The 13,641-nt window shown below is 34.9% G+C and overlaps 1 protein-coding gene across 6 annotated transcripts in view; it reads left to right on the top strand.

Moving 5' to 3' along the window:
- Positions 1–360: 360 nt before the first annotated feature.
- Positions 361–13,641, top strand: part of fam204a (family with sequence similarity 204 member A) — a 67,355-nt gene continuing 54,074 nt past the window's right edge. For 3 of the 6 annotated variants that reach the window (XM_055171156.2, XM_055171152.2, XM_055171155.2), the window contains exons 1-5: positions 363–812; positions 1,047–1,134; positions 1,435–1,474; positions 2,517–2,616; positions 5,096–5,185. In XM_055171156.2, the coding sequence (XP_055027131.2) occupies positions 564–812; positions 1,047–1,134; positions 1,435–1,474; positions 2,517–2,616; positions 5,096–5,185 (567 nt within the window). In that variant the 5' untranslated portion in view covers positions 363–563. Of the gene's footprint in view, positions 813–1,046; positions 1,135–1,434; positions 1,475–2,516; positions 2,617–5,095; positions 5,186–13,641 lie in introns of all 6 variants that reach the window. The other 3 variants (XM_073873141.1, XM_055171153.2, XM_055171154.2) reach the window with 3 other exon arrangements.

Below are 13,641 nucleotides of genomic sequence, written 5' to 3'. Positions count from 1 at the left end.
AAATGCATGCAGTTTAATATGATAAGATGAATCTTTTGACGCTGGGTCTTTCTTTTTTAGGTACTCATCATCAGAAAAAAAAATATTTTCACATGAGTGACATGAGTTTCTATGGATTCTTTGTTCGCAAAGAGTATAATAAATCGATTTAAAAAATAAAAATACAGCGGTTATCGAATGCATAGATTAACCTATCAAAATAAATTTTATTCCTACATGATAATTTATTATTTATTATTTATTATTAAAAAGACAGAAAACAATCATTTATATGGTACTAATGAAAAGGCGATCCGCTTACACAAAGCGACCAATCATTTTCTCTGTTACAGATGACGCTCAATCGCTCATCCAATCAAAAAGCTCTATGTTCAAAATGCGGAAATACCGAACGCAAACGTAAACATAATGCTTTCACAGAAATCGTTCGGTGATGCACATGGATATGGTTAAATCACGAAACGTATTATATATTATATTATAAAACAAATTACCTCACTATTTGACAGAGACTAACACATGCGTCTTCCAGAGTTGTTTGCCGATGATTCGCAACATTGAATATGTATAGTGGACTACTCCCGCCGGGTCTCACTGAGGCTGATTTAAGCTCTGAAGATGATGGTGATGTTACAGCAGGAAACAGACCAGCAGAGACAGAAACAAACGAGCACCTTTCACGTCAGTCAAGCACAGAGACACGTCCATCATGTGTACAGCTTGAAAGTAACGTTAATAGGACTACTGATTTGCAAACGGATGCATTGTGTGATGATGATTGTCCTCCTGGAGTCTCCCTGGACAAATGGCAAGTACGTCCACTGAAGGGAGTTATGAATGTAAAGTGTTATATTGTTGTCAGAATATGACAGATCATGTAATGATTTATGAATTGTTGGTGGAAAATGCCTGACATTGTGGTCGTATTTAGCAGCAGGTAGTTTGACAGACTACTGAAAGGCTTATATAAACAAAGCAAGTTGCTAAAACAAGTGATAAAATCAAAATGTCGATGGTACTTTTTTGATAGCTTTTTATTGTTACAGAGATTCAAAGAGCTTCAGAGAGCAAAAGCTGATCAGAGAGTGAAGCAACCACAAACAAAACGACTAAGAAAAAGACGCCACAAAAAACGTGAGCATGACTTTTGGATGCAGCTTTCTTACAGTATTACATGTCTGTTTTCATCTTCACAGAGATACTTTATTACACAGAGATAATAATACTGAGTAGTATCTTCCATGCAGAGGTCTACATTCCACATACAGCTGTGTTAAACCGTTACATGGGAAATGTAAAAAAATGCTTTGGTATAATTTACATGTAGTTTTACTTTTTGAGATGAGAAGGACTGTCTTTTTTAATGTATGTTAAATACAGTTTTAAATGCACTGAATTACATGAAATTAAGTTTTTATTCTGTACCTTAAACAGGTGGGACTCAAACACAAAACGATGATACAGAGCAGAAAAGGTACTTGGTTTTGGTTCACTGCAAGACAGTTCATTTACAAATAGACCACTCACAAGGTCTATGAGATACTCTTGCACAAACATTTCTCAGATTTGAAGGGATAGTTCAGCCAAAAATGAAAATACCCCATAATTTACTCACTCTCAAGCCATCCTCGATGTATATGATTTTCTTTTTCAGACAAACACAATTGACATTATATTAGAAAATGTCTTGGCTGTTCCAAGCTTTATAATGGTAGTAAATGGTGCTTTTGATTTGAAGCCTAAAAACGTGCATCCATAGTAACTCACTTGGCTCCAGTGGGTTAACAAAGGTCTTCTAAGGGCAATTGATATGATTTTGTAAGACAAATTTCAATATATCCAAAATAACTAGGTTCCGATAACGACCTGTGCACTTTCACAAAAGTTTCCAACATATAACGTAGCCTCTCGTCTCTCTTGTCTCTTCTACGGTACGTCTCGTATGCAACGTCATACGCTAGAAATGCACTCGCTCATGAACGCACGTTGGTCATTACCGGAAGCTAGTTATTTTAGTTTGTCAAGTCAAAACCAAAGAACCGTTTACTACCATAACAGAGTTATTATGATAATGTCGGTCTTGTCCACATCACCAATCCCAGGAAGTAAAATGTTGCCTACAACCCATGTTTGTTGTAGTCCAAGAACAGAGATTTATGTTGGAGATGATAACTTGCGTCATTGTTTACTTTGGGGTATGTACTTTTTGCATATTGTTAACATGTACTAACACACATTTACACACCAAAGGAAATGTAAAATCGTGAATTGGACAATAGGTGTCTTTTAATTTTGTCTGAATTAGCCCTTTAAGTTATCTTCTACCATTCTAGTTCTATCATACATCACCTTACACTTTGTTAAAGCATGTCTCATTCTAGCACCAATTTTTTTTTACACTTGTAGAACATGTGATATGCAGAGAAGTAATGAAATCTCAGAAAGTTTTTTTTTTTGACATTCTTTTAGCAAATAATAATAAACATCAATGCTTCTCGCTCTTTGTCTTTGCACAGAAAGTTGGAGGAGAAGGAGGAAAACTGGAAGGAGCTCACACAGTATTTTGGCATGAAGGATAAATTCGAGCCTCCTCCTTGCAACAGGCCTCCTCCCAAGGTAACAATGATTTCCACCATATTCCTCTGCCACTCTGTGGGTGTCCTAATTCCACTGAAAAATAATACCCCTCTGCTTCTCTCTGTTTCGTGCCTGCTGTATGTCTAACTCATAATTGTTTCCTCTATCAAACGTGAAAGACAGCACGAGGAGGCGTCTTTTCTTCCACATGACACTGAGGATAACAGAATAGATGGTATTATATTTAATGATGAGATTACCTTAATCTTGACATGAGGATGTGGTTGCACTGTCTGTTCTGGCTGGTGTTTAATATTTCTTATATGAGGTGGATTTCTTCATTGCAAAATTTCTTTGGTGAAAGCCACGGCACAATAGAGCGAGGAGCTCTTTCTAATGTTGTAATGTAGTGATAGGGAGTCTGATGCTTACAAATGAAATACACCGGCAAGTTGAATGAAATATACCTGGCATATGACAGGTCTGATTTTTCCCACTCGCAAACTGAATGGCATCACATGTTATTGAAAAACATAAACAATAAACACCTTTAGCTGTTTTCAGGGATCAGCTTTTAGTGTCACCCACTCTTTCTGCACATTCAACATGAAATATTCTCCTCTTTGAGTTTCATGTTTTATTTGCTAATAATAATAATAATAATAGTAAGTATTTTTTATTTTTAGCGCCTTTTAACAATCTCAAGGACGCTTTACAAAGATGTGATATACATTCATACAGAATCAAAGAAGAATAGAAAACATCATTATACGTAGACAAAAAAACATAGACATAAACCATAGAAAAGGAAACAACACATTTGCAGTATAACTGCTCTTTTTTAAGATATTTTCTGGATCGGATATGTCACAAAAGTGTACCTTATTTTAGAGAGCTCAGTCAGGTTACTGTATTATTATTGATGGATTGTTTGCTTATAAGGGTCAAAAAGTCTTTGTTGAAAACAATGCATTTAAAGACATTTTTTTCCAATCTACTGGCATTAGATTCAAGGTGTACAGGTTTAAAGTGACCTTGATACTGTACAGTTTGACTTTGCATGTGGTTTTAAATCAAATGATTGCAGAAGTATAATTTGCTAGTTTATTTTTTATATTGCAAGTTTATTGCAAGTTAATTTTTTATTTGAATTCATATGATGTATATTTTAAGACATACAGTTTTTACTAAAAAGCAGAATGGTCCATCCCTAAATGCGACTTATTAGGGCAAAAGCAGATTGTTTTAAAACGTATGATTGAGATCATAAAAAGTCACATAAATTAGCCACCAATTAGCTAAAACTTTAAATCGTTACCTTTGGCAATAAGATTTTTTTTGTGCCTTACATTGAGGGTGAGCAGTCGCAGGGGCATGCAGTGGGTTGCCCACTTTAGCAAAACCAAATAACTGAAAATAATTTGATGGGTTTTTTTAGGTTTAAATCAGTACTTTTAAAATCAGTAAATATTTATATCAACATGAGAGCCATAGTGTATATGTATATAGAGTGAATGAAGAATAATTGGAGAAAGCTGACTTTGTTTTACATTCGTTTATAATGTCATTTATTCATCCAGAAATTCTCCTAATTAAATTTTCTATAAATAAGTCTGTGTAAAGCTTTGTAAATTGATCAAATTCATTTGTAACTTCAAGCCATGTTTGCACTAATGCATATTACTTATCATTTGGTGCATTAACTGAAAACATTTTGTGCAGTTATTTTTTAATTTATAATTTGTCGTGTTAGCAGAATGTTAGCAAGTGTAATTAGTTTTAAATAGAAAAAATGCTGCTAATTCAATTTTTCATATCTTTTAATGCTAAGCTCAAATAATTTTGCATTAGTTAGGTAAAATATGAGGTTATTGAGTTTAAATATTGTTTGATATACATCTTTGGTAGTCCTAATTTATACAGTTCTCTCCATGTTCTCTTCATTTGACTTTCAAAGGCAATTTCTTTATTGGATAAAACATTACAAAAAAGCATATAGCCTGAAAGCAAATTTTATTAAAGTTTTGCCGATTGAAACCTTCCTCTGGTTGACTTCTGTAATGTTTATGTGACTGTTTTTGAAATCACAGTATGGAATATACATTAGCTCCTCAAAATAAAGGACACAAGGTTGTTCTTGAATATTTTGCACATCCGCCATCGACATAATCCGGCCATTTACTACTGTTCTTCATGATTTATTTACTGTTGGGTTCATGGTTTTGTTTTGGGATTTGCCTTGTGAAGATCAGAGAAACAAAACTCAGAGCTTTGCTGCTTCTGATGGAAAAATCTAATTAAAGACCAACATGTATGTTTGGTAACCTCCTGAAGATTTTTTTGCCTAATATTTAATCAACCAACGATTTTCATTTATGAGAGAAAATCTACATATTTGTTGTAATAGCAATCATATTAAAAAGAATAGCCAAAGGCGTTCTTGAGTTACTCTTTGATTTCTTCCTTCAATTTCTATTTGAAATCACTTCATTTTATTCCTGTCTCTTCTCATCTTCAGTCAGGCCTGGAAAAAAGCATAGAGAGTGCCATCGCTGAAGGGGACTATGGGACGGCGGAAGAACTGAGTGACAGACTTGCTACTCGAGAGGTATGTTGCCCAGATAAGCCATCTCGGGGGGCGCTTCAACTGTGACAAATTGAGCTAAGGGGTCTGTGGCCATATTGCCTGCAAAGACACAGAGGCTACAAACACACAAATGTGCACGCACGCACACACACGCTCGTGCGTGATTCAACTTGGGCAGAAAGTCTTGCTACCCTTTTACACTAAAGTTAATGGAAAGCCCTCCCCCAGTTTGAAGTGCGGCAGTGTCTATAGAACTTTTGGTTCTGCCTTTTAATGAAGGCTACAATGCTTTCAAGCCATGCGCTAAAACATTTTCAAGGTGGTAGTTTGCACCTTTGAAGTGAGTTCGTACCTAAATACAGCACCTGCAGTTTTAAAGCGGCACATTTTAGGAGTGCACGTAGGATCAAGCGTTTCGTAGCTAATTTGGCAGAAAATGTAACATTCGCAGAGCTGTAATTGCAGGTAAAAAGACATTCGACTTTTCTGAAGTTGGGGCAATCATAGCGGACAATATTTTTAAGCCTTGCAAGTTTGATTCAATAGAATCAGAAATGCATTCGGCTAAATTCGCACCTAGCCTTTGATTTCAGCATTACTGCATGGAATTGATGTTCACTGTCAACTTTAAACAGTTTAGCGTAAAAAGGTTTGAACATGTAATGCTAGTTTCCTTTACATACTGTACACATCTGTGACTTTAGGCGTATTAAAAAAGCTGTTTAGAAAGAAAACAGGGTTCTTGTAACTTTCGCAGGACATAGTAGGAAAAGACTTTAATTCTGCAAAGTTATTATTTTTATTTGTTGCTTGCATGCTTTATTTGTTATTGGGCGAGTAAATAAAAAGTGTCACTCGACACACAAAAACAAACCAGCTTTACTTTATCATTAAGTTGTGTGTTAAAGTACATTGCACAAAGCATCTATTAATAGCTGTATATTTACGTTTACTAAATAATTTCTAGGTCCCACTCTATAAATCCTTTTTATGAAAATAATTTCTTTTTACAGTTTATTGCCATGCTACACCCGAATCTATTCCTGGTTGTGGTTGTTTGTTTTAAATTGCATTTTTAGCTAAACACTTCATACAATAATTAATTTTCTATTAATTTTATAGCATATTATGGATAAAATGCTCTCGGGTCATGCTTAGTAGAGCACTCTCATCCAAACATCTAATTGGGTGAAGCGGGATTAATCTTGTTAACCTCAAATATTAGTTTCCTTCATAATCAATTACAGTTTATGCTTCCTCTGGGGTAAATGCGAAAATGACACTATTTATTACCAGTTAATGAAATCATATTGTGTTGATGTTGGTTTAAATCGGTTCAAAGTAAGGTGATAATCATTTTCCTAACAAGCACAGTGTCATGGGAACAAGCATTAAATAGCTCAGTAATGCTAACAACAGGCCCTTGGTTTAGGTAATTTTCTTAGCGTCTTTGCAGAGGTAATCCATACAGATGCCACTTACGCTCATCTCTGCTGTATCTCTATGGTTTATCCGTTTCTTTACTAGATCGACTGAGACGTAATGGTTTCTTTGGCAACCGTATTCAGAAACGTTTCATCTTTACATGAGCTTCATTTTGTTTCTGTATGGCTATATCATCCTCTGCCTTTGTTCTTTTGTTTTGTTCAGAGTGACAGATTGAAGCATGAGTTTATCTTGACTTCAAAAAGCTGCCAAAGAATTTCAGAGATGCCACAATTTTATTGAAAAGTCTGTTGCATGTTTAAATTAACAGAACGGAAATTTTTAAGGCTAATCTGTTTTATCAAATAACATTGGTATTTGAATTACTGCAGGCAAAATTATTACTTTATGGTTTGCAGGTGAAAACAAAACAGCTAAATTGTATCGTGTTCCTTTGTGATTGACAAACCAGGAATATGCCTAAGTTTCTTAGAGCATCGGTGGATTTCAGTAGACTCAGCCGAGTCTAAAAATCACTCGCTCAGACAGACAGAAGTCACAACATTGACAATTGCAATCATTACCTGCTCTATTTGTGCTCTACTAAATTACTCATTTCATCAGTTAATGTGGATTTATCATCTGCTGGACCAGACATCTACTCTACACTGGCAGAAAAAATAGTCCCGAGCTGTCACTGGGGCGGTACTCTTTCAAAAAGTAGGGGAGAGTGGGGACGAAAGTACTATTTATCAGAAAAACATAATTTTAAAAGAAAATGTTATAGACAGAGATATATTTTTGCTGTGGTCATTAACTCACACGTGTGGTATATCAATACCAGGTGTAATTTTAAACTAATATAAAATGACTTCAGTATATTCACTTTGAACATAAGTAGTGAATTGTTACTTTCGACAAAAGTAACACACAGGTGTGTCTAAAGTAACACAACAAAACAAGATAGATTTTTGAGTTACACTTGTTTTTAGTAAATATACATGACTGTGACCTTGTTAATATGTAACTGCAAACATATTTTGTAATTTATCTTTGTAAAAATAATGAAATTACTTTTTCATTTAAATTTCGGTTTTATCAAATGTTTCAAAAGCAACCAACAGCGCAAACTTAAATTAATGAGAATAAAATATTTTCAACAGTATGAACACTATGAAAATGAAATTAAATCAAATTAAAATAGACTAATGCCGAGTTCAGACTGCATGATTTTAGCAGCGGGACAAAGTTATTGGCGATTCTTCTTACGGTAAAGTCATGCAGTATGAAAACCCCTGTCGCCAAAACATCATGCAGTCTGAAACAGCAGCGACTGAACGCTACCCAGATAATCACGCAGTGTGAAACCACAGGTGACCCGACTAGTTTGAAAATCATGCAGTCTGAACTCGGCATAAAAAGACAGTATCTCCTCACATTTAAACCTGATTTACTTTTATTTTAAAAACCTCTTATAAAACACGTTATTAGAAAAACATGACTGCTTTAGGAATTTACTTATCATGGTTGAAAACACCTTTCTGGATCTACACGCTGAAAAGGGTGAGCAAATAACGCGATATTTGTCAGCTCTGTGCAGGGTTTACATGCTAAAGATGCTGTCATAGTTTGGGATGTAAATGTTATCAGTCCTCTGAGAAAATCGCTTTGTTACTTTGGTCCCGGGTTACTTTTGCCCCGCTTCTCCCCTACAAATTGCACCTAAAGAGTTCATATTAGGACCTCACATTTTGTACCTATGAGTGCATATTAGTACCTGGGACGTTTTGGTACCACATGTATACTTTTCTTGCACATTTTAGCACTTTAAGTGTACTCACGCCCCAGCTTGGGACCGTTTTTGACCATTTTTGTTTTTGACAGTGTACATTGATTAATTTTGCCTCAGAGAGAGGTGTAGATATGAAAAGCTCTCTTTGAAGATGCCAATATAAGAAGATAATGGCATGTTTTTAAGATTTTGTAATGTAGAGGTGCATATAAGCCATGATAGTATATAACATTTAAGGGGTTTCTCTTGATTTAAGTTTATGAGTTTGACCATTTATTATTGTAGCCGTAAACAACACCTTTCCATATCCAGAATAATGATAGTTTATTCTATATACTATTATATATTTATTTTATATTATACATTTTTTTGCTTTTGCCGCTTTTATTTAGAGAACAGGAAAGACGGGAAATTAGGAAAGACGAGGATCTGGAAAGTCACATGCCAAATTTGAACTTGCATTCCCAATTTAGCACCAGAAACTCTAACTGCTAAGCCACCTCTTTTTCTTTGGTTTTAAAAGATGCCATCACCCCACAACCTACTGTCATACCACTCCATTACCTTTAATCTTGAAGCAAACTACGGTGGAATATGTTGCCCCATATCTAGGGCAATTTTATGCCATAATTTCTAATCCGGCTAGCATTCATTGTCACAGGGCTCTGTGGGATCACAGCATCTGCCCAGGATAAATGTTGTTGTAGACACAGCTGTTTGAAATAATGTTACAAACAACTAGTCAATAATCCCATCTGTGGCAAGCCTCAATTTCAAGGTTCTAATGATATTTGTGTCTACTGATATATGCAACATTATACATTCTGTAATATGTTTGCGTACTAATACAGCGTTAAATTAAAGTGTTTAGAAGTCAAGGAGACTAAAAGGTCTGCAAACTCTTTCTTTGTAATTTCTTTTGCCATATTTGGTGGTGTCTTCTTTCACTTTACTTCTCAACTCAAAAGTGTTGCCGTTGGAGATGCCAGTGTCCTTTTTTAAAACGTTTAAATATCGAGTTATTGGTTGCTTTTCTGCTTAGCTTTTTAATCAAATGATAATGTAATAATTTTCTTTTAATCTGCAAATTCAAGCAATTTGTTAAAACCTTCTTTGAAGTTGTTCTAAAATGTGTGTTAACCATGGGCTTTCATCTTTAAGCATTTGAAACACAAATTTGATAGCATTTGATAGTAATAGCTTCTTTGAGATTTTCCTTTCATGAAAGTGTTGCTCACTTATTTGTAGGTTTTAAATTATTGGGCTGTGTACAAGATAAAGTTTTTACAAATATAAGTAAATCCCATAGCAAATATTAACAGTTTTCACTGTATATCATGTAACAAAAAACATACCGTACTGTTACCACTTTAAAATCTTTAATGCTAGAAATGTTAAACAAGGTAAATTGATGAGATAAAAACACACATACTTTAGTGAAGGTGCACGTATACATTCATTCATGTGACTGCAACAATTCAATATACTGTACATTGAATAAGATTGTCCCATTTGAAGAACAGCAATTGGAAAATGTATTGTTTATATTGCATAACATTCAGTTTCAGATTTTTTTTTGTTTTGACACTTTAAAGAGCTTTTGTCTGTAAAGAATAAATGGCTAGTGTCAACTTAAGCACTTTTATTTTAGCCTTATAAGCATATTTAATAACTGGAGCTGCACTTTCTCAGTGGTAAAGCAAGTGAGCAGTGCTAAACAAAAGACTGTCACACTTTATTAAATCCTACACTTTCTCTCTGCCCTGATCACAAACATTCGCTCCGCATTTCCACTTCAAAACGCATACTTTTTCGTCTCGAGCGGTGGGTGGTACTGCATCATTACACGTTTTTGGGAGTCAGACAATATGAGCATGATTAAAAGAGAGCCGTTGTCTAAAAAAAGTTTAAGTCAAATATGCTTTTTAGAAATGAAGCAACTATGTGCGGTGGGGCTTGGGAGTTTGGGCGCCCTTGGTGGATGTGAGCAGGGAAGGCTATACAAAGTAATCTATAATGTTTCTTCTTTTAATATTTAAACCGCACAACCAGGTTCTATTTAATTTGCCATAATGGAACTTTAAATGGGTTTTGGTTTTGCGGCCATATACAACGAGAAGAGTATTTTTGGCAGTAGGAACACAATATGGTTTTGGTGTACATGGATTAAAAAGTGCTCAATGTCTACAGTTAAATATACTGCTGGATCTTTATTGTTTTGAACCTCCTACTTTTGTACCAGAGGACTTGGACATCTTATTCTGACACATGGCTTCATGGCTATCAAATACCAACAGATAAAAAGTCAAAACCAGACTTGCTCTGCTAGGAATCTTATAATAGGTAATGGTAAAATCTTTCATCAAGACATTGCTTCAAAATAAACATCAAAGTAAATAAAAAATGGGTCCCTGACACAAAATCAAGGTCCTGCCATAGCCATAGCAGTTCCCTGACCTGAAGAAATTCTGTATGGATGAATATTCTAAGATCACATGAATTCTTCAACCTCATCAGACATTATAAAAAAGACTCTTGAGCTGGTATCATTGCAAATGGGGGTACCAAAGAGGATTAAATCAAAGGTGCCCATATTTATGTCCAGTGATTATTAGAGAAAATGATTTATTTTGTAATGTAATTTTCCCCTTCACTTGAAACATTATATTTTTGGGATTTTTTTTATTAAAGCTTAAAAGAAGAAACATTAAAGATTAATTTTTTTTCGCTTTCTTCGCTCATATTTACCAAGGGTGCCCAAACTTTCGAGCCCCACTGTAGATGTAGTACACAGGGGTAGATACTTTTTCTTTTACGTCAGTCCAAGATAAGGCATTAAATTTGGCCTTATAAATGGTAAGGATTTAAGATAAGGCCCATTAAACGTGTTGCATTACTGTTTCCTCATCCATGCTAATTTTCCACCAATCAGCTGGGGTTCTGTCATAATATGTGTTTGAAATAAAGTGTGTCTCAGTAACTAAGTGAAAAGATAGCTCTAATCACATGTTGTTACCTGTTCTCTCAAAGTTTCCCTGTGTGTTCTTTACAATGGTGTAAGAGCCATTATTGTAGTTAGGTCAGATGCTGGACACTAATCCAATTAAATTGCACTAGTTTGGCAGCTTTTAAGCAGCGAGACGTGTAAGTTACGGCTTATGCCTTATGGCATAATCGTAATGTATCTTTTTGTTTTCTCATCCAATTATTATTGTCTTTTTTCATTATTTGAAAAACAGGCTGTTATGGCTTATTATGGCATTAAGCATATTGCATATTTTTCACCCAATTATCAATTGTTTTTATTTCCTAAAATTAGCTTGATTAGTTATTTTTTATCCTCGCAGTCCTGTTCTTTTTTAGGAAGGACATCCAATCTGTAGAGTTGCTCTGTGCGGGCCCCTCTGGCAACAGGAAAACTGTGACGCAAAACTCTCCCCTTTGTTCCTTGTTCATCAGCATTAGCAATTTATCACAGAATGAACTTTTATTATATCTTCAGATGATTCAAATTTTTGCCCATTAATTTTGAAATGGGTACTAAGCTTTTATCAAATGCTGGGGAATCTCATTTGGATTATTGTATTTCATTAATTACTTGATAGACAAAGCATACTTTTCAATGTAGATTTTTTGTGTGCTCTTTAATTAATTAGCATGTTTTCTCTTTTAATTAAAACCATTTTTTTCCAAATTAAAGCCCACAGCAAAACACATATATAATTTGTTTGTAATTAGCCCTTAATTGGTGGTAGTGGAAGCTTAGCACCCTCGTTTTCTTTTTCCTGATTGCCATTTTATTGCCAGTCAGTCATTAATTAAACTGTTTTTCTAATTAGCTCATAAAACTGTTGATGGCACATTATTGTAAGTGCGAGTTCAAAGCTTGCTAATAAGCCTTGCCTGCTCAGAAGAGGGAAGATAATGAAATGTGCAAAAAGCCGTCGAACTTTTCGACTTTTTTCCACTCCCTTGTTCCCTGAAGATGACAGTCTTATGTATCTGGAATCAGATTATTGAGGGCTAAAACACAGTAAAGCGCATTATACGCAGAGCTTCTCCAACTAGATCCCCCTCAGAGAGGCTGCCTCTCTCTCTGTGTCTTGTAATGCTGTTTGTCAAGTTGGTGGCAAGATTACGGAAACTCCTTGTCTTATTTTCCCCCACCACCCCCTTGAGACTGATAAGCTATGTTAACTGGATCTTTTACTGTATACAAGGATATCAAGTGTAGGACTCTCGATATGTTACTTTTGTCAGAGGATTTTGTCTTCTTTACTTTCATTTAGATGACACAGAGTATTGTCACAGGAGCGTGGCCTGTTTAGTTTTTTTTCAAGAAATGCAATAGTGTTAATAAGATTTCCCTAAATATTGTTATATATGAAGAGTTTGGTTCCAAAACGCAATAAATCCATTTTTACTAATTTCGGTAAAAACGTGTTTTTTTCTATGCCAGAAAAGTGACGAGATGAAAACCACTATTTTTTGTTACAAACTTTCACATAGCATCTTTAGGTTATAAAAACATAAAAAATTCAAATCCATAATTTGATTTGATTTTCAAATATTTATTATAAAAACTGATTATTTATTTTTTTAAGTTTTTTTTTTCAAAATGCTATTGAATCAATATATAAATGTGCATTCATCTTTGTCATGTTGTATTCATTTAGTTGACTAGTGGTATACACTGATAAAAAACATTAATAGCATTCATCAAAACACTTACTTTGTGAAATTAAGAACACTGTCATTGCTGTGGTCATCCTTGGGACGTCATCGCTGAACTTTTATCACAGCGATCAGCTGTAAAAGTTTTGGTCCTGCTTGATTTTCATTGACTTCAAGTAAAATAATGGAAAGTTTTTTATAAGATCCCCTGGGGTCAATGTGTTAGCATGACAGAAGCTTGATGCAGTCGGGAGATCAAGCAACAGCCGATGTTTTTCTGTCTCCCGAGTCCCTCTCGTGTAAATTATTTCAGAAAACCACCACAGGTTTATCAATGCCATCAAAGTATTATTTTGTTTGTTGATCATATAGTACAAAGTAGATAAGGAAAAATAGGATTCCTTGTGTATTCAATGCGCCGCCATTTTTGTTTACAATCTGTTGAATGGTGCGCTGTGTGTTATTGACCGATTTATTGCATTCTGCAGAGGAGGAGGACTGGCGTTTATCGTGTTTTGGGAAAAAGGGAGAAAAGATGACAGAATAACACAGCAGATATAGGATTTGCGGAAAATGAAGAATTTAC

Source organism: Misgurnus anguillicaudatus, chromosome 11 (assembly GCF_027580225.2).
Source record: "Misgurnus anguillicaudatus chromosome 11, ASM2758022v2, whole genome shotgun sequence".
NCBI lineage: Eukaryota > Metazoa > Chordata > Actinopteri > Cypriniformes > Cobitidae > Misgurnus > Misgurnus anguillicaudatus.
Note: the sequence above shows the minus strand (reverse complement) of the source record. Positions and strands in the feature narration are given on the sequence as shown.